This window comes from Lithobates pipiens, unplaced genomic scaffold, assembly GCF_037356315.1.
Source record: "Lithobates pipiens isolate NorthernLeopardFrog02 unplaced genomic scaffold, aLitPip1_a1.2 Scaffold_8, whole genome shotgun sequence".
Taxonomy (NCBI): domain Eukaryota; kingdom Metazoa; phylum Chordata; class Amphibia; order Anura; family Ranidae; genus Lithobates; species Lithobates pipiens.
In genome coordinates, this window is record NW_027507903.1 from 458,378,591 (window position 1) to 458,400,293 (window position 21,703).

The window sequence follows — 21,703 nt, forward strand, 5'->3', positions numbered from 1 at the left end:
GTTCACTGACAGACACAGCTCCTTTATTCTTGACCATTGGGTTGTTACACCACCTTCAGGAGAGGACTAGGCAGAACATGTTAACATGTACAAAAAACAGAACTTTCTAGTTCCGCCCAAGGGGCGGTCCCTTCAGTAACAACCCCCCAGCCTGCTTCCTGCAGCCTCAACAAGCAGTATAACGTAAACAATAGGAGGGGAGGGTGCTGTGTTAGTCAGTAAACTACAGAGAAAAGGATTTTAAGGTGAGTACAAAAATGAAATTTTCTCTTATGTTCACTGACTGACACAGCTCCTTTATTCTTGACCATTGGGACATCCCCAAGCAGTGTCATAACGAGGGGTGGGAAACAGCATAGCAGAACTTCACCCACAAGCAGAAGTGCTCCCTAACAAGGAAGTCACCACCTTATCTAACTGCATCAGAACTTGTGGTAACAATGCAACAGTGCATTATACTCAAAAGTAACTGTATTTTCTTTAAAAACAGAAAAAGTAGTGCAGAATTGCAACATTACACGGCCGTCCGCAAACTTGCGGCCAAGCAGGCAGACGATGCGCTAACATTCACTCTTGTAGGAAAACTTGCGGCCAAGCAGGCATCAGACGATGCGCTTACATCCACTCTGTAGAATTTGGTAAAAGTGTGAACAGATGACTAAATCGCTGCCTTACACACCAGAGCAACTCACACTCGATGTCGGAAGCCCAAGAGGCCCCATTGTTCTGGTGGAATGGACCATGGCAGGAAAGGAGGGCACCTGCCCCTTTAAGGAGTAGGCCTGTACCACATCTGTCTGATCCACCTGGAAGCGGTGGTCGACTAGATTGCCATACCTCTTTTTCGGACCAGCTACCAAAACAAACAGAGATCTAATTCCCGAAGGAGAGCCGTGGAAGACAAATATATCCTTATAGCCCTGACCACGTCCAGGGAATAAGGATCCACCTCTTAGGATGTGTTGGTTTAGGACACAGATATGGTAACACAATATCTTCATTGATGTGGAACGCCGAAACCACCTTCGGCAAAAAGGAATGTTGCGAACAAGGTTCCGAAACCCTCCTGGCCGATGTAATGGCCACTAGAAAGACCATTTCCTGAGAAAGAGACAACAAGGGAATTCCTCTGATGTTCTCAAATGGTGGTTTCTGAAGCGCCAATAACACCAGGTTCACCAGATCCCACAGGGGTAACGGTGGATGCACTGGAGGAACTACAAGTCGGACCCCCTGAACAACAGTGCTCACTAGAAAGTGAGACGCCAGGGGTCGCTGAAAAAAGACAGCCAAGGCTGATATTGGTCCTTTAATAGTGCTTAAAGTCAACTTCTGGTCTACTCCTCGCTATAGAAACAGCAAGGTCCTAGAAACTGAATAGGTGCAGGGATGCCATCCTTTCTCCTCGCATAGAGATGTATGCTTTGCAAGTACGACGGTATATCTTCCGAGAAGAAGATTGGTGAGATAGCCGAGAGGCCTACTAGGCTGAAAACTCCCGAAGGCGACCCCCCCACCCGTATGACGGGCGGGGGCAAACCTTCATGCGGTAGCACTTTTCTTGCAGGCTTGTTAGGCTTGCTGTTCCAGGGATGCTTTTGCCCCCAAGTTTCGTCCTGTTGGACTGGGAGAGTTAAGTCGAAGTCCCAGACAGATGGAAAAGCCTCTTTTGAAAATGAGGGCCTTTGCCTGCAGCGTGGCTCCTTAGTCTTCCTGGCCTGTGGAGCAAGGTACTCTTCCCACCTGTGACATTCTTAATAATGTCATCCAACGAGGCTCCAAAGAGACGTTCACCAAGGAAGGGTAGATCCGTCAAAGCTTTTTCAAATGCCTGGTCCGCTGACCAGCCTTTCAGCCAAATCTGCCACCTACCTCAGCACCACTGCTGACACTGAAACCCTGGATAGCAGAGGAAACGTATCCAGAGCCACGTTCCAAACGTACTTACGACTGTGCACTTACTGGTCTGCTAGTTCCACGCAGGCGGGAGTAGCTGCTGCTTCTCCATTTTGCAGTGTAAACGTTTTGCCCATTTAGTAAGTGTCTGCGACACAAGTGCTGTGGTCAGTACTGGTCGTATTGCTGACCCCCCAACCGTAAATAAGGAACGTGCCACTGCCTCGGTTCCTGCCCGTGGGGTCCTAAAACAAAGGAACCTCTTCTACTGGGATTGTGGTTACTTTTATTTAACCTCGATACTGGGGGGTCCACGACCGGATGAGCCGACCATTATTTAGGAAGGCTCCCCTCAAGGGGGTAACGCACCGCCATGCGTTTTGGGACCTAAAAAGGTCTGCGGTCGTCCCCATTCCTGCAAATGAACTTATCGAAATAAGTCAGATATGGTAACAACTTAGGTGTATGGGCTGGCTTATGGGACCCCAAAGGGACCGTTACTGCAGCAGAAGCACCTGCTGTATCCTGAATCTACAGGTTATCATGCACAGTTGTGATAAATGCTCCAACTAGCGGTTTTCTTGCACGGATCCGAATGGGGACTCATTCTCACTGTCCGATCGGTCCTTGTCAGCATCATCTGAAACAGATCGGGCCACCAGTCACTGCGGGGCCCGAGTCTGCGTCAGAGCTCTCACCGGAGGACGGAGGGAGCAGGGGCCCCTTTCTACCACCTTGTGCCCACACACCGCCTCCACCTTGGCAACGAGTGTTTCCAGGACCGCCGAGAAGGCGTCCAAAAGGTGCTTCACTGTTTGCAGGTGAGCTGTCACATTGCAGGGGGAGAAACGCCAGTTTCTGAAGCCATGCTGACACTACCCTGTCTGCCACCTGTTGGGGACTTAGGACAGTGATGGTCCCTAGGTGTGCCTGTGTCCTGTGTCAGCTCCCAGGTGTCTGTGAGAGGAAACCTGTACTGAGCATCCGGGATCAGCGCTGGGCATGAAAAACGTGCTAGGCTACAACAAAATGGCCACCGAGCGTCCAGTATAAAGGACATAATCACAGGGAAAATGGCCGCCGAACTACAGAAAAATGGTTCCTGACCATGCTTCTCCCTGGTCACACCAAAAATGGCCACCGAGCACTGTATACAGAGAGGAACAGTGAAACACAGGCAGAGAAAATGGCGGCAAACAGTGCTACAGCAATCAACAGACACAGACCTCCAGACACCCAGGGGAGAGACAACAGACACCCAGGGCACAGCCACCCAGCGCAGCCCCCCACCCAAGGTGAGAGCCCCTCATGGGGTCCCTGTCTATGTGGCACACACACCGCTCAGCAGCCCATGCAGCATCCCCCACAGGGGAGGAGAGAAGATAGGGACAGGGACAGAAGAGAGGGAGGAGAGGGACCCCCGAATCGACCTCCCAAGGAATGCCCAGCTGCTCAGCCCCACCTAGGCAGTAAGAGCTGTACTTTACAGTCCAGACGAGCTGGGGACATTCCATCACAGTACCACTCTCCGATCAGTACGGGGTGACTGCTGGCCCAGCACACTGTGACGCAGACATCAGTAGCCTGGTCATATGTGTGCCCCAGAGCATTGCACTCATTGTCCGCCCCTGGAGCCTGAGGGGTACGTTGTGGCCGACCCAGCGTGGAACTCTGATCTGCACACGCTCGCTGGCCAGGCTGGAGAGACTACAAGGATAAGGGTATCCAGCCTGTCACCCAGCCGACTGTTCATAGTAGATCACAGCATCTTAATCTTGCGCAAAAAGGCAAACTTCTGCAGAAAAAAATCCACGGACCGATGGGCCCACAGGGTTCCTAGGTCCTTCTCCTTCACTAGGCAGAAAAAAACTGAGGCTGCAGGAAGCAGGCTGGGGGGTTGTTACTGAAGGGACCGCCCTTTTTGTACATGTTAACATGTTCTGCCTAGTCCTCTCCTGAAGGTGGCGTAACAACCCAATGGTCAAGAATGAAGGAACTGTGTCAGTCAATGAACGTAAGCGAAAGAAGGTTTTTCACCTTAGTGCGCATTTTTTTGTTGGCAGGTTCTCTTTAATGAACAATTAAGGGTCTAAAAGACCCCTGAGGTCTCACCTGTCGAAACAGTGAAGCTAATAGACTGCAGATCGCATTCATATATTCTAGCTGGGAAAAGTGACACCAGGAGCTGGAAGTGATTCTTTACATGTCACCTCTGGGTCATTAACAGGAAGGGGAGATCAGTGAGCAGATGTTCTCTGATTGCCATTCCCTCTGCCCGGCTGCACCCACCATGCCAATCCCAGGTTTGATGAGGGGCACGCAGAGTCCAGGGAAGATGGTGGGGGGGCATGGGATGGGATCAGCACTCATGGAGGTGTATGGAAATGACCACGTTACTGCACAGGTGTTGGATTATTTCCATCTGACAGTCGACAGTTGGCTTGTCAGATTTACAAACAGTCAAATGTTTCCTTTTAGGTCTCCTTTACACTTATGCTTGGGGGGCAGTATAAAAGCTATTTTTTTACTAACCCCCCCAACCACTCCCCCTCTTGCTTCAAAGGTTTTACCACTGTATTACATAGTATGGCGGTGGCGGGGGGGGGGGGGGGGGGGTTGTGCGCACCCAATGGCTGCAGACCTACAAAAGGAGGCCTTTCACTGGGCTTATAGTCATCATCATGATAATGATCACAGTACAGCAGGTGCTGTATGGCTGTCTGTATATGCCTGTATCTCTGTCTCTGTCTGTACCTTCCAGAATGCTGTGCAAGCTTTGCTTCCTGTCAGTGCACCAGGATCCCTGTGCTGCGCCCTCAGCCACCTCTCTGTTGAGTCTCCCCCTCTCTGTCACCTGGCTAAAGCCTCACCCTCCGCACTTACTGAGGGAGGAAGGCAGTATCACTCCACTAGGAAAAAGGCTGTGAGTGTGGCTGTCTGGAACTTATATCAACATCGGGAAGTTTGGTGCTTGCATGCCAAAATTAAAAAAACAGGACCCTGGGAAAATGTACTTAATTTCCTGGCAAGCCTAGGAATCTGGTCATCTGTTTAAAACTGCTTTCACCATATTTGATATAATAAAGCTGACCAGGCCCCTCCCCCCCTGTTGAACTGGTGGGGCTCGGTCCAGTATAGGAGGGCTGATTCTACTGGCTTATCGGCAATCCTGTATGTGGGAATAACTTCACCGTGCCAATTGGGCACTATGTCCTGAAAAGAAGGATAAATGTCACATGATCCCCTATACCTGAAAGTGCCCTATAGTTCCAAGGGCTCCAGCATGTGGAGTGGGCAGCAATGAGACTATTCCATGCAGGTCTACCAGCACTACTCTTCACACAAGAAGAAAAGGGGCGCTAGGGCTAGGCATCATGACACTTGGAAGTCAAGTAGGAAAAAGCCAGTTACATCTTATTTTTAAATAGTTTTACATTTTTAGGCCTCATTCGCATGGGTGTACTTAAGCGCACACCCAACATGTAAGGGCTGTGTTTTGCCTGCATGGAATGTACAGGTGTTCCATGCATCCACGTGTTGACAGTCTAATTGATATCAATTGGGATTGTTATGCGTTGAAGTATATCATAGCCCTGACATAACACGCTATGGGGAACGAAAATCTTCTGGAGTAAGTCAGCCTTTTTTTTTTAGAGATGGCTTGAACTATTGCAGAGGTAGAATAACCTGATCTAGAGTGTTTTATGTTTTAGGTAATGGCAATTCTTTGATCATCTTATCAGAATACAGCTCCCCCTTGTGTTCATTATCATGTGTACAGCACTTACCGTGTAACACTCTATACCTCCTAACACCCATACTGTCTCAATCTCTTCAGACAGAGGAGGCTTTGATAAGAGCTCCACCACTTCTTCTTCATTATGGCAGATATAATGAGCATACTTTGGTAAGTCACTAGATGTAAAAGATAATAGAAGTTATTGCAAGAAGATAAACACATTAGCATCACATCCATTCTGTTAAAAGATCAGTAATACGATGTAAAGTACTGAGTAAAAGTTTTAGGCAGGAGTGAAAAAATGCTGTAACATAAGAATTCTTTAAAAAATATATGTTATTTGTTTATTTTAAGCAATTCACAAAATGCAAAGAGGGCAAACAAAAGGAAAAAAAACAAAAGTATTGGGACACCTGCCTTTAAAGTGGTTGTAAACTCTTACAAACCAATTTGACCTACAGGTACGCCTAGATTAAGGCTTACCTGTAGGTCCAAGAAATATCTCCTAAACCTATACGGTTTAGGAGATATTTGCCAAAAGACAGGTACCGGTGCGCAGGCACACTGAGCGCGCCGCTGTTAATGGCGATATGCTGCGAGTGGCGGCTCCCGTGCGCATGCGCGGGAGTGACGTCTTTGCGGCTCCTTCGAATGACAGTGCCGGAGCAGCGAGACCCACCAAGAAGATGGAGGCTCTATACACAAGGGGACAGCGGTGACTTCGCTGGCTCCTGTGTCAGGTAAGTGACACATAATGGACTACTATGCGATGCATAATAGTCCATTATGCTTTACCTTTGCAGGGAATTAAAGAGGAAGTAAACCCATTAGGTTTTACTTCCTCTTTAATGGCATCCCAGTGTTAGTCTTTAGGGATCAATATTGAGTGGGCCCACCCTTTGCAGCTATAACAGCTTCAATTCCTCTGGGAAGGCTGTCCACAAGGTTTAGGAGTGTGTTTATGCGAATATTTGACCATTCTTCCAGAAGCGCATTTGTGAGGACAAGCACTGATTTTGGACGAGAAGTCAGTCTCTGCTTTAATTCATCCCAAAGGTGTTCCTCCACCTCAACTCGCTCATGCATGTCTTTATAGACCTTGCTTTGTGCACTGTCATGTTGGAACAGGAAGGAGCCATCCACAAACTGCTTCCACAAAGTTGGGAACATGAAATTGTCCAAAGTGTCTTGGTATGCTGATCCCTTAAGAGTTCCCTTCACTGGAACTAAGGGATCAAGCCCAAACCCTTAACAACAACCCCACACCATAATCCCCCCTCCACCAAATAATTTTGACCAGTGCACAAAGCAAGGTCCATAAAGACATGGGTGAGCAAGTTTGGAGTGGAGGAACTCAACTGGCCTGCACAGAGTCCTGACCTCAACCCAATAGAACACCTTTGAAATGAATTAGAGCGGAGACTTCTCGTCCAACATCAGTGCCTGACCTCACAAATGCGTTCCTGGAAGAATGGTCAAACATTCCCATAGACACACTCCTAAACCTTGTGGACAGCCTTCCCAGAAAAGTTGAAGCTGTTATAGCTGCAAAGGGTGGGCCAACTCAGTATTGAACCCTACGGAATAAGGCTGGGATGCCATTAACCTCCGTGGCGGTATTCCAGAGTCTGGCTCAGGATGAAATTTCAGAACCAAAAGGGGTAACCCCGAGCCAGACTCGGGATCGCATCGCAGCATCCAGCAAGAGCTTACTTACCTTGTCCCCTGGATCCTGCGATGTCTCCCCCCGCAGTGTGAGCGGCTCATCCTCTGATTCATCATGGAGCCAAGCTCCATTCCCTGTGAGCGTTGTGACGCAGGGGGATGGAGAATGGCGCCAAATTCAAAAAGTGAAACACACACTATACATACAGTATACTGTAATGTTACAGATTACATTACTGTATGTAATTATTTCACATCCCTTTTGTCCCTAGTGGTTTCTCCAGTGCCCTGCATGCAGTTTTATATTATAAAAACTGTTCTTTCTGCCTGGAAACTGGAGATTGTCCATAGCAACCAAAACCGTCCCTTTACATCAAAAGTGGTTTTAGACCAGCTAGAAAACAGCGATAATAAATTAGAATCACTCGCAAGAATTGAGCGATAGCGATTTGTGGGGAGATCCGTCATCAAATACTGAAAAGTAATGACAGTGACAATTCTGCAACTGAGCAAATTTCTGTGTTTTTGATTTGATTACATTATTGAAAATTTTTATTATTTGGTATAATTATTTATAGTTATTTTATTATAATTTATGATTTTGTTTTTCAAACTTTAACATACTCGGGATGTCTACTAGACTCTGGTTTGGACATATTTAAGTGAGTTATTCCTACGAATTACAGGCCTACAATATAAAACGCCAAATTTCCATGCAAAATAATAGTACCGTATTCAGCATCAAAAATCTGAAATAATCATACCGCCAGGAAGGTTAAAGTTCATGTATGTGTGTAAAAGCAGACGTCCCAATACTTTTGATAATATAGTGTATGTACTGAAGGTCTCTACAAGGGGACACATAGAGCAAGAAAATTGTGACAGGGGGTTTGAACCCCCTGACCCTGTATCCAACAAAAAACAAAACAAAAAAAATTTTTCTTTACTTGGCTTCCAATCAAATTGGCCACAGGGTGTCTGTGTGCTAGTTTGACTGTTGTAGGGACAACTGCAGGACAATAAACAGCAAATAGTAAACTCACATAGGTTTCTCCCTGCCCGATTCTTTTATAAACAAAAAGAGTTTCCTAGACTTAAAAGAGTATAGTAAAAAAATAAAAAAGAGACATTACTATCAATGCAAAGTGTCCTTTGTGCTGCTGGCTCTTGCTATAATTGATGCTCTGATGCCCCGGTACCTCTACTGCCATAATCTTCTGGCATGGCAGAGGTTAATAGAGCAGAGGACCTGTCATATGCACTCACCAAGAGCAGTGATTACGCCCTTTTCACCCACTTCCTCCATTCATAGAAACTGTACTATGAGTAGAGATGCGAATGACGTAAAAATGTGTTTCATTTCAAATTAATTCATTAAGCTAATAATTTTGTTGCGTCATATTCATTATGTTAGAATGATTCAGTTTCAGAATGTGCTTTATATTTTCAAATTCATTTCCTACATTGATTTTCAATTAGAATTTGAAAATTAATTAGAATTAGAATGGAGTAGAATAGAAAATAAAAGAATAGAATAGGAACGAATAGACTAAAATAAAATAGAAAATAAAAGGAATAGAATGGAACAAAATAGAATAGAAAAGAAAATAATAAAATGGAAAAAATTAAAGAACAGAATAGAAAAATAAAAGAATTGAATAAAATTTGGAAATGCAAATTTTGGAAGATGACTATTGTCATTTTATTCTATTCTTTTCTATTCTACTCTATTCTATTTTATTATATACATTTTTTTTCTATTCTATTTCATTCTGTTTTATTCTATTCTTTTCTACTCTATTTAGCAGCCCAAGTAGGAATCAACATCTTATTTCACTTTTACTGTATTTATTTCCATTTCAAATTCATTTTCGACTTCAAATAATTTGTTTTATTATAATTTAATTTCTGATTTGTTGAAGTTTGTTGCTACTGTGATTCAGAAATTCGGATACAAAATTTTGTCAGAATTTTCATTCGTAACTAAACAAAACACACATACCTAACTATGAATAAGAACCGATCGATGAATACTAGGACAGGTAGATGAATGAAAGTTGTGCCTCCTCCATTCATAGATCGTTTTTCATTCATACACGCTATAGTACAGCTTCTATGAATGCAGGAAAGGGGGGGGGGGGGTGGAAATGACAGGCATAGTCACCACTCGTGATGAGTGCGTATGACAGGTCCCTTGTCTCTATTAGCTCCTGCTACACCAAAAGATTGCAGGGGGGGGAGGGGGACATCTGCGGAGGAAGGTTTCAACTAAAGCAAGAGCTGGCAACACAAGGCACACATCATATTGATAGTAAGTAATGCCCCCTTTTTTTTCTTTTTTTACCCAACTTAGACTTTGTTTTACATGGTATCAGCTTATTGCTGTCTCTTTACAGCAAAGCTCAATTGTACTGCAGTGCCCATTGTCTAACAAGAGCATGCTGATAGGGGGAGAGAGTAGTGTGGAGGAGAGAGTAGCTTGACGGGGAGATGAGCTCATCAGTGTGCTGCTTCTCATTTCACTGACCAGTCACAGTCTGGAGGAGGAACAAGACCTGTAAATGTTACTGAACCAGGGCAGAAGAAAATCAGGCATCCTGCCCTGCTAGACAGAACTGTGCTGCTTGGCAGAGCTGTATAAATCTCAGGACTGGATGAACAAAAATACAAATCTTTTGGCGGGTAAAGCAGCCTCTGTCGTAGTTTATTGGAAAATATAGTCGTTTGTCTGGAGTTTAGCTTTACAGATAAAAGTTTTGCGACCTCGCTCATCCTTTCCTATCTTGTTCTCCCTTTTTCATTTATTGTAATATTTCCTTTATTCTTTGTACTACAATGTCTCTTCCTGTGGTCCCCGAAGTCCCATTACCTTTTCCTGGTCATGAGGGCTATAACAGTGTTTGCCAGAGGTAATAATTTCTCATCAAAGTTCTCAAAAGACGTTCGGCCCCAGACAAGCAGATTTTTCTTTCCTATAGACAAGTACACAATCAGAGGATTATTAACCAAAACCAGTTCTACACTACCAGCATGATACGTTGAAGGGGGGTATGTACACTAATATACATAATTCACTGGTAAGTGGAACTATTTATTACTTACCTGGCTGTTCTACTGTCGTTAATCTGTTTAACAGATACTGAAATTCATTCCTGGAAAAAAAACAAAAAAAAAACTCATCTTCAATTAGGAAATGTTCAGCATTTTAAAGGGTCAATACAGTTTAATACAACATACACTAAATCTGGCTATACACAATCGAAATTTGTCTGGTTTGGCAGGGACCAGCTGAATTTTGATCAGTGTGCGGCCGTCTCTGCTCAACAGAAGTCAATCCTTTGATTAAATGAAGTGCAACCTTAAGTTAAAGTGTGGTTTTACCTTCACTTCTGCATGACTTGATGATACCTGGAATTCTTAAATCTTTAGCGCTGATTTTTGTTACTGGGACTTGCATGGGTAACATATTGTCGGAAAAATACTTACGGTAAATTCCATGGTATCCTCCCATTGAGACTGATTCCCATATTATTGCAAGCAGCGGCAATCACTTTTATTGGTTTGTATGTGATGGGCGCATCTGATTTGGACATGGTAGATCCTGAAAAGAAGAAGAAGAATTTATTAAACATCTGCTCCATGCAGATGTGAAAACACTAATGAATGAAATTGTGGGTTCATAAAAAGTCTACATTTTTAAATACAACTAGTGTGAGTACATGAATACGGCTTGATATCAGCCTCTTATAATCTGTTGCCCAGTAGAAGGTCAGGGGAGTGTGATAGCGATCCAAGCCAACTGCCTGCTTCATTTACATGTGTCTGACAGGACAGTTCCGGGACAAGGTCATCTAGAGCCCAGGGTGACTCTACCGAACTTCACCCCCCCCCCCCAAGATGTATGCGCAATATGTGTCAGCAAAAATCCCCCCACAAAATCACAGAGCACTAATCTGCATGCTTACCCCCTAAGCATAAAGTCTGCCTCCTCCCAGTACAAATCCACCCCTTGCTGAAATACTCCTTCTCAGCAGAAATCATTGCCTCCCCCATACCCCAATTCACTGGCAGGAAAAACTATGCACACACTTAGATTTCAACAGAGCATTTAACTGTCTTCGTCTTTAAAATGTATGTAAACCTTAACAACAAAGTTCTTTTTTTTGCTTCATTTTGTTCTGTTAAATAAACCATCGAAAATATTGTATTACATCTGTTCAATAAGTGCAAAAATGATTTATTATGTCAGAAATTCAGAACTGTCCCGTGCACACTTCCTGTGTTATCTTGAGGAGTCAAATTAGCCTGCATAGTTCTTCTCTTGGACTACAGAAAATGTTATCATACTTACCATAATTTTCCTTTCCTGGTGCCAATCCATGGCAGCATACCTGTGATAGAGCTCTGACTCTACTCTGCCTTCAGGACTAGTGAATAGCATAAATTAAAGCACATTGTCCCTCCCCCAACATTCTTCGTAATATAGAATACAGAGGGTGGGAGCGTATGCTGCCATGGATTCACACCAGGAAAGGAAAATTACGGTAAGTATGATACAATTTTTCATTTTTCTGGTGCCTCCATGGCAGCATACCTGTGATAAATAACTAGCTCACACGGGTGGCTTTAATGCTTTAACGAAAAAAAATGTAATCAGATACAGACAGACACTCTACTGTCGTAGGAGCTCCGGGATCAACACGATAGTGCTTAAGGAATGTGTGTCACGAAGACCAAGTGGCGGCCCTGCATACTGTTTCCAAAGAAACATTAGCCCTCACTGCCCAAGAAGCAGGGCTACCGCTCTTGTTGAATGAGCATTCACCTGAGCCAGAGGTTCCAAGTTCTTCACCCTGTATGCTTTCTGAATTCGTTTCACAACCCAGGATGCCAAGTTTCTGGTAGAAGCTTCCTTTCCTCTATTTTTGCCCCATGGGATGATGAGTAATCTTTCAGAATTCCTGAAACTTGCTGTGGCTTCCAAGTAGGCCCTGAAGACTTTGGATATGTCCAACTCATGACAGGAGTTTGATTCTGAGTCCATAAAAACTGGTAATGGCCATGGTTCTGACAGGTTTGCCGTTGAGGTGATCTTAGGCGTAAACCCTCTGAGAGAAGTTCTACCCTATCTGGAAAAAATGATATATGTTCATCCCTGATGCCCAGGGAGTGGAGTTCCGAAATCCTCCTGCCAGATGTAATGGCCAACAGAAAAGTTGTTTTTAAAGTTAAATTCCAAATTGAGATTTCTTCAACCAGCACAAATGGATAAGTAGATAGAATTTCCAATACTAAAGGAAGATCCCACTTTGGGAAGGAATGTCTGGATGGAGGACACATCTTCAATACTCCCCTGAGGAACATAACCGCTAGAGGGTCTTCTGCCCACTTGGTGTTGGTTGCTGCAGAAATTGCGGACACTTGTACCTTGAGGGAACTCTGGTTGAGCCCCAAATCGAGAACTGGTTTGCAGAAAACTTAGAAAATTAGCAGTGGAAGTAGAGATTGGATCAAATCCTTTCCCTGTGGCATTGGATAAGAATTTGTCCCAAATTCTTGTATAGATTGTGTTGGTTGTAGGCTTTCTAGCTTTCAACAAGGTGGATATGACCTCTTGGGAACAGTCTAACGATTCAAACCTCCTCCTTTCAACTTCCATACACGAAGATCCAGCTTCTGTGGGTCTGGATGGGCCAGCCTGCCCTGGGTCAACCACTGTGGGAAGGGAGAAATTCTGATCGGAGGATCCACACTGAGTTGCATGGCTAGTGGAAACCAAGGTCCCTTCGGCCAATAGGGTAGCACTGCTAGCACTTGGACTGGTTCGTTCAGGAGTCTGAGGAGTAACCTTGAAAGGAGTGGGCGGGGAGTAAAGGCGTAAGCTGTCTTGAAGGTCCAAGGACAAGATAGCGCATCTTCTCCCTCCGCCTGTGGATGTGGAAGGCAAGAGAAGAACCTCCTGAGTTTGCAATTCTCCTGCGTAGCAAAGAGATCCACCTATGGGGTCTGCCATAGATTGGAGATTTGGTTGAACACATGGGGATGGAGAGACCACTCGTTGTTGTCCCCAAACCTCCATGATAAGACATCTGCCTCCATGTTCATCTTGCCTGAGAGATACATTGCCCTGAGTTGTACCAGGTTCCTCTCTGCTCAGAGCATTATAGGTTCCACTTCCCTCAGAAGTGTCTTGCCTCTGGTGGGTAAGGACCATCTTCCCTGAATCCGGAATTCTCTGCAATGGGCACCCCACCCCTGGCCACTCGCATCTGACGTAATTGTGGTCCATGAGTGGAAACTCAAATGATGGAACTGGGAGAGATTCTCTGGATTCATCCACCAGTTTAGACTCCTGCTCATTAGCGTTGTTAAATGGATTGTCTGGGAAAGATGTTGCCGTCTCCACTGTATTAAGAAGCCCATCTGGAAGTGTCTTAGATGCCAGTGAGACCATGGGACTAGAGGTATGCACAGGGACATCATGCCAATAAGGCTCAGACACTGAGGCTGACAGATGGGATCTCTGTATGATCTTGGATTCCTTCTGAATGATGCCCTCCATCTTCATCTGGGGTAAAGAGACTGTGCCTAGGAGCGTATTGAACATTGCTCCTAAGTAAATCATCTGTTGTGTTGGAACTAATTGGCTCTTCTAATGGTTCACCAGCCACCCGAACTCTGGCAACGACTGAAGAAGAATCTCCCTGTGGACTATAAGCTGACTCGGAATGTTTGACAGCAAGAGGATATCGTTCAGGGAGTGATAAATTCTTAATCCCTTCTCTCTCAGAGGGGCCAAGACAGATATCAATACTTTTGTGAACACCCGAGGGGAGGTGCACAGCCCGAAGAACAGAGCTTGAAATTGCAGGTGGACATGACCCACTGCGAACCTTAAGTATTTTTAAAAGGATGGAAGAATAGGGATGTGGAGGTAAGCATCCTGCAGGTCTATCGATATTAGCCAATCTTGTTGATCTCGATGATCGTTTGGAGCGACTCCATCTTGAAGCTTTCGAGATGGATGTATTGATTTAGCTTCTTCAGATCTATTACAGGTCTCCAGTCGCCTGTTTTTTTTTCTGCACCAGAAAAAGGGTGGAATAACAACCTGTAAATTGCTCCGATGGGTGGGGGGGGGCAGGTATTGCTGCCCCTTGGTACTGCAGGGACTCCAAAAATTGGTTTATGGTCAGTGCTTTCTGTGGGGAGGCTGGTAACTGTGTTTCTTTGAAGGACGTGTGAGGAGGCTGCTGAGAAAAAGTCCAGAAGTGTCCGTACCGGATCGTTGATAGGTCCCATGGGTCTTGACACTTGGAGGCACAGATGGGGAAAACATTTTTTAACCGGGCCCCCACTGATGTCAAAAAGACTTTGTCCCCTCCTGGGGAGCAGTGAGGGACTTGTTCTTTCTGGTTCGCAAAAAAGAAGTCTGGGTGCCTCTCCACGATTTCTTGTTGTCCCTAAAGTGGCGAGACTGTCTGAAGTCTCTAGAATTTGATTGCCGGAATCGTGATAAATAGGCCTTTGTTCTCCAGACCTTCCTGTCCTGAGGAAGTAAGCCAGATTTGCCCCCTGTTACTCTGGATATTGCTTTGTCGAGTTGCTAGATTGACTGTCCAAGGTTTTAGCCATAAGGCCCACTTTGCCATAATAGAGTGCAGCATTGAATTTGCTGAACACCGGATTGTGTCAATTGCAGCTTTTCCTATGAAATCCACCACCAACTTAAGCTCCTCCAGAGCATCTTTAGGAATGTCTTGGTGCAGGGCTGTCTCAACATTTTCCATCCAAGACCTGATGGCATTGGAAACAGATGTCAGCGCAATGGCTGGTCTGCAAGCCACCCCTGCCGCTAGATAGCTCCTCTTGAGGTCTAGGTCAATACGTCTATCTAGGGGATCCTTGAAAGATGTTGAATCCTCCATTGGCAGTGTTACATTTTTTGCCAGATGCACTACAGCTGCATCAACCACTGGCATTGAGCTCAAGGACTGAGTATCCGAATCTGCCAGAGGATACAGTTTGGTAAACGGGCTAGAGAAAACTTCTTGTCGGTCTTGTTCCACTCATCCTCTATGATCTCCCTCATCTCCCCCATTAATGGGAAAGAAGATCTGATTTATCTTGAGGAATAGGAAATAGTTTTTTTATTTTGATTTTTGAGGAGGTTCATCCGGGTCTTCCCAGGCAATGGTGCTCATCACTGATGGTACAAAGGGTTGAACCAGGGAGAAATTGAAACTGGTTGGTTCAGTATCATCTGAAGACTCCTCGGATTAATCTACCGGTGTAGTTTGTTTAGCTGTTTTCCCTGACGGAGGCAAAGGAGTACTAACAGCTGATGGACCCGGTATGTTGGGGTCTACATCTAACACTTGTGCAGCTTGTGAAACCGGGTGAGTAGGAATCATGGCCGTCAATTCAGAAAGAGAGTCTCTCATGGTTTGCTTAAGTAGGTCAGCCACCTGTTGGCCTTCTAATTCCCAGTTAGCTGCGTAATCCCTGAGACAGTCTCTGCAGACAAACTTATCAAGGAGTGGAACCGCGCCACAGGCCCAGCATTTTTACCTTGACGCCCGGGGTGGAGGCGAAGGCAAATGACGACGCCTATAAGATCATGATCTGGAAGATTTATGATGAGAAGAGCATGGCCTCTGCTCAGGACTATCATCATTGTCATGGCGCCTTCAGGAGTTTCTGGACCGCTTTGAAGGAACAGGGCTGAAACAAACCAAGTTTGTTTATCAGTTGCGCGCTCTTTTTATTTTTTTCTTATTTTTTTTTTTAAACTCACATACAGGTGGTCCACATACCTATTGGATACAAGAGGATCTTGGCTATGAGACGAATGGCTCATGGTGAGTTATGGGCAGGAGGATCAGCTGAGGAAATATGGAAAAAAGAGAAAAAGTAGAACCCCAAAGAGATACCTAAAAAAAATTCATAATGGCAGTGAGATTTAAAGGTGAGACATACCTGTTTGTTGAAACGCTTTTGAGCTGCAGGGTACACACTAGTTATGAGGCACAGACCTGAACTCACAAAGGCACCAACTTTTATAGGGAGAGAGGGTGGAAACACTCCATTAATTAATTAAATAAATTAAAACCTGAAATCAATTAAATTTAGCCCTTACTGGCAACAACTACTGGGTTGGGCGGACCGGGAATAAAAGACTTAAAGGGGACAAATTTTACTTTGGTCTGAACACCTCACTAGTTTTTCTCCTATATTTTTTTTTAATGTCACTAACAATTAAACCCTGCTGCTTTTATTTAAAAGGAACAAAATCTAACCTGACCCAAGGAGCCGGAAAGAAAGCTGATCCTTCTGCTGTCTCCACCAACATTAGTTCGTTCTTGAATTTATCAGCAGATTGCATTCCTGTGAGGAAACTCTGCAAGACCCCAAAAGATCCTCAGAAGGGGTTCCCAGTCTTATCAGCGCTAATAGCGGCCCAAGAACAGGGACTGCACATGAGAGAGGCTTAAAGCGGAAGTAAACCCATCCATAAAACAGTTTCATTTCCGGGGCATGCCGGAAATGTAACACTCACATTGGTTGTGCTCTCAATCAAACTGTTAAACCATCCAATGGCTGGTGTCATAACTGATCACATGTGCAGCATCATGGTAGTTTTATATTAAACAGAGGCAAAGATGGCAGCTTCTTTGGCTGAAAACGATAGGGGGGTTTACTTACACTTCAACTCGGCAGGCGCTGTCGACTGCAGAGGTATGGACATACTGCTACTCTTCACCAGTCAAGAGGTATGAGGAAAAAAAGGAGAATGTTGGGGGAAGGACAATGTCCTTTAATTTATGCTATTCACTAGTCCTGAAGGTGAAGTAGAGGCAGAGCTCTGTCACAGGTATGCTGCCATGGAGGCACCAGGAAAATGTGTTACTATATTGTGGTTAATAGGATAGGGGAGGATATGAGCAAAAGAAAACTGGGATGGACCGACATCACATAGTCCACAATAGTTGCTATGTTGTCATTCTACAGTAGGACTTAGGTGCTGAGTGCATGTCATGCAGAACAACAGGTATTCTTCTGTACTTAGAGGGTCTTTAAAGGGATAGAACATTGTGAAACATACATGTATTGCAGAGATATATTGAACAGTGGCGGTCGGTCCATAAGGGGCGCAGGGGCACCGCCCCTCACAGTTAGTTTGCATAATCATAGAACGATTTATTTTTAAATAACTGATAATATAACTAACATTTTTAACATCTTAAAGTTAAAAAATGTTAGTTGTATTATCATTTATTTAAAATCAATTGTTCTATGTGTGTACACTCCCTGCACTGTGCGGGGGCCAAACTAGTGGGTTTCTATTAGATCTGTCATTTGTACAAGCATGTCATTAGAGCTTGAGGCTCTAGTTGGCTTGTTTTAGGTTGTCCTGGTCTCATCCCAGCCAATCAGAACAGGAGGCTGAAGATTTGGAACCCGAAAAAAAGAAACAGGTTAACACGGAAGCCGCCAGGTATCGGAGGAGCCGTGACCTCCATTTGTAGGCAGGTCTCACAGCATCCTCTGTGCAGACCTGGAGGGGTTTGTTTACGCCCCCCCCCCCCCCAAAAAAAAAAAAACTTTTAGCACCAGCTGCTACTTTTTTTGAACATGTTTTTTTTTTTTTTTTGCCATGACATACATTATAATACTTATTATTATATGCTAAAGGGATATCAGTCTTAATATGCAAGGTTATTTTTTTGTAGAGAGGTATACAATTACTTCTGAAATGTAAAGTTGGAAGGCTGCCCCGTGTTACTACTACAATCTATGGCACTTTGCATTTTGTTTCTGTGTTATACCCAAATGGTGTATGTTTGCCCCAATGGAGATGCACATTAACTTTTTTCTTCATTTTTTTTCTCTCTTTCTTTCTCTATTCTCCATCACTGTTTCCACAAGTTCTATTGCAGTCCCTTCCAAAATGTTGTTGGCCTACTTTAACCACTTGCCAATCGCCGCACAATGATGTATGTCGCAGAATGGCACAGGCAGGCATATGGGCGTACCTGTACGTCCCTGCCTCCTAGCGGGCGGGGGGACAGATAGGGGCCCCCCCATGCCTGCGGCGGTCGACATCGTTGCAGGAGTGATTCATGGCCACCCCCTCACGATCGCTTCTGACGAATGAGAAGCTTCCTCTGCTTCTGTTTACATTTCAGAAGTGATGTCATCTCTCCTCTTAAAGCCTTTTCCTTCCGGTGGTTATTTTTAAATAACTGATAATATGACTAACATTTTTAACATCTTAAAGTGAAAAAATGTTAACTGATTTTCAAATAAATGATAATATAACTGTTCTATGTGTGTGCACTCACTGCACTGTGCAGGGCACCGGACTTCTATTAGGTCTGTCATTTTTACAAGCTTGTGATTAGAGCCTGATGCTCTAATTGGCTTGTTTTAGGTTGTCCTGGTCTGTGCCCCAAATTCTCCCACTTGTGATTTTAGCAAATCAATATTTGCCATTGTGTCACTACCAGTTTCCAGCTTCTTGTCCCGGCCAATCAGCACAGGAGGCTGAAGATTTGGTACCCGCAAAGGAGACCGGGTTAACACCGAAGCTGCCGGGTATCCTCTGGTGTGTGCAGACCTAGAGGGGTTTGTTTTGCCCCCCCCCCCCCCCCCCAAAAAAAAACTTAGCACCAGCCACCACTGATATTGAATATGTTTTTTTTTTTTTTTTTTGCCATGACAAACATTTTAATACTTATTATATGCTAAAGGCATATCAGTCTTAACATGCAAGGCTATTTTGTTTGTAGAGAGGTATACAATTACTTCTGAAATGTTCATAACTGTAATGCAATGCAACATGCAGTGCAATAAATAATATGACCACTAGATGGTGCTGCATGATCTTTAAAATGTGAATTATCATTTCATGAGCATGTGCAAAGTTTCAAGCTTTTTTTGGATCTCCTCTTCTAGTGCTCAGTGTCTTAGGCTTAGAGGTTGACCTGATGGTGGCCTGAGATTAGATGTTGCTAAATAAGGAGGCCTGACAGATAGTCTTTTCTTGGTTCTAAACAGCTCTGCAGCTGACCTAAAGCCAGCCATATGCATTTAGATTTTCCATGTTCAGCCCTGTAGGCAGGAGGTCATTGGACACGTGTGACCACATTTTGCTTGGCAAGTTGGAAGACTGCCCTGTGTTGCCACTACAAACTATGACACTTTGCCCCCGTTTGAATAGAATAACCCCTATCAGATTTTTTTGCCATGTATAATTGGGGAGATTTACCTTCACTTCCTGTCCCATAGGCAAAACAGGAAGTTAGAGGAAATCTCTCCAAATTAACCACCTCTTACCCCCTTTCTATCCAGGCCAATTTTCAGTGGACTCACACCTTCAATGACAATTACTGTCATGCACTACTGTATCCCAAAAAAAGTTATAATTTTTTTAGAGCCAGATAGAGTTTTCTATGTATCTGTGTACAGTATCTAACAAAAGTGAGTACACCCCTCGCATTTTTGTAAATATGTTATTATATATTTTTCATGTGACAACACTGAATAAATTACACTTTGCTACAATGCAAAGTAGTGATTATTCAGCTTGTATAACAGTGTACATTTGTTGTCCCCTCAAAATAACTCAACACACAGCCATTAATGTCTAAACTGCTGGCAACAAAAGTGAGTACACCCCTAAGTGAAAATGTCCAAATTGGGCCAGGTTAGCCATTTTCCCTTCCGGTGTTATGTGACTCGTTCGTGTTACAAGGTCTCAGGTGTGAATGGGGAACATGTGTGTTAAATTTGGTGTTTTCGCTTTCACTCGCTCTTACTGGTCACTGGAAATTCAACATCATGGCAAAGACCCTAAAACTGAGCTGCAGCACGGTGGCCAAGACCATACAGTGGTTTAACAGGACAGGTTCCACTTAGAACAGGCCTCCCAATGGTGGATCAAAGAAGTTGAGTGCACATGCTCAGAGTCATATCCAGAGGTTGTCTTTGGGAAATAGATGTATCAGTGCTGCCAGCTTTGCTGCAGAGGTTGAAGCGGTGGGGGGTCACCCTGTCAGCACTCAGACCATATGTCGCACACTGCATCAAATCGGTCTGCATGGCTGTCGTCCCAGAAGGAAGCCTTTTCTAAAGATGATGCACAAAAAAGCTTTGCTGAAGACAAGCAGGCTAAGGACATGGATTACTGGAACTATGTCCCCTGGTCTGATGAGAGAAAGATAAACTTATTCGGTTTAGATGGTGTCAAGCTTGTGTGGCGGCAACCAGGTGAGGAGTACAAAGACAAGTGTGTCTTGCCTACAGTCAAGCATGGTGGTGGGAGTGTAATGGTCTGGGCCTGCATGAGTGCTGCCGGCACTGGGGAGCTAGAGTTCATTGAGGGAACCATGAATGCCAACATGTACTGTGACATACTGAAGCTGAGCATGATCCCCTCCCTTTGGAAACTGGGCCACAGGTATTCCAACATGACAATGACACCAAACACACCTCCAAGACAACCACTGCCTTGCTAAAGAAGCTGAGGGTAGAGGTGATGGACGGGCCAAGCATGTCTCCAGACCTTAACCCTATTGAGCATCTGTGGGGCATCCTCCAATGGAAGGGGGGGGGGGGGAGCGCAAGGTCTCTAACATCCACCAGCTCTGTGATTTTGTTATGTAGGAGTGAAAGAAGATTCCAGTGGCAACCTGTGAAGGGTCAGTACAAGCAACAGGCAGAGAAATGGTCAGCACAGCCAAAGTACTGGTGCAGGAAGCAGGCAAGAACACAGCTCATAAACAGGCCAGGGTCAATTCAGGTGGCAGGCAGAGGTAAGGTCAATTAACAGACCAGGGTCAGTTCAGGCAGGGTCATGATCAGTTCAGATGGTAGGCAGAGTCGAAGTTGACTAACAGGCCAGGGTCAGTACAGGCAGCAGGCAGAGGCATGATTGATTAGCAGGCCAGAGTCAGTTCAGATGACAGGCAGAGGCGTGGTCAATTAACAGGCCAGGGTCAGATGCCAGCAGACAGAAACATCAGGCTTAGGGCCTCGGTCAGGTAAGACCTGGGCACAGGGGGTAGAAGCTTTATCCCACCCATAGCTTTTCGAAGCCTCTGGACTTCAGACCCTGAAACCCGGAAATGACAAAACTTAGAAAAAAAACAAAAACATAGATTTCTCCATTCAAAAAAACTACTCTAGAACCTCTCACATACGTGTAACTCCAGTGTTATCTTGAATCCCACTACTACAGTGGCAGAGTAAAGGATCAGTTTAAGCGGCAAGTAAAAACATGGTGAATAACAGGCGGAGGTCAGTTCAGGTGGCACATGTGGTCGATAAAAAGGCTAGGGTCAGTTCAGGTGGCAAGCAGAGGCATCATCAATAAACAAGCCAGGGTCAGTTAGGGCAGCA

The 21,703-nt window shown here is 44.7% G+C and overlaps 1 protein-coding gene across 2 annotated transcripts in view; it reads right to left on the reverse strand.

Annotated features, from left to right (window-relative positions):
- LOC143960161 (dihydrofolate reductase-like) overlaps positions 1-21,703 on the reverse strand; it is a 75,029-nt gene that overhangs the window by 24,377 nt on the left and 28,949 nt on the right. For both annotated transcript variants that reach the window (XM_077468474.1, XM_077468475.1), the window contains exons 2-5: positions 10,787-10,901; positions 10,403-10,452; positions 10,170-10,272; positions 5,685-5,811 (exon numbers count right to left, since the gene is read on the reverse strand). In XM_077468474.1, the coding sequence (XP_077324600.1) occupies positions 5,685-5,811; positions 10,170-10,272; positions 10,403-10,452; positions 10,787-10,893 (387 nt within the window). In that variant the 5' untranslated portion in view covers positions 10,894-10,901. The remainder of the gene's footprint in view (positions 1-5,684; positions 5,812-10,169; positions 10,273-10,402; positions 10,453-10,786; positions 10,902-21,703) is intronic.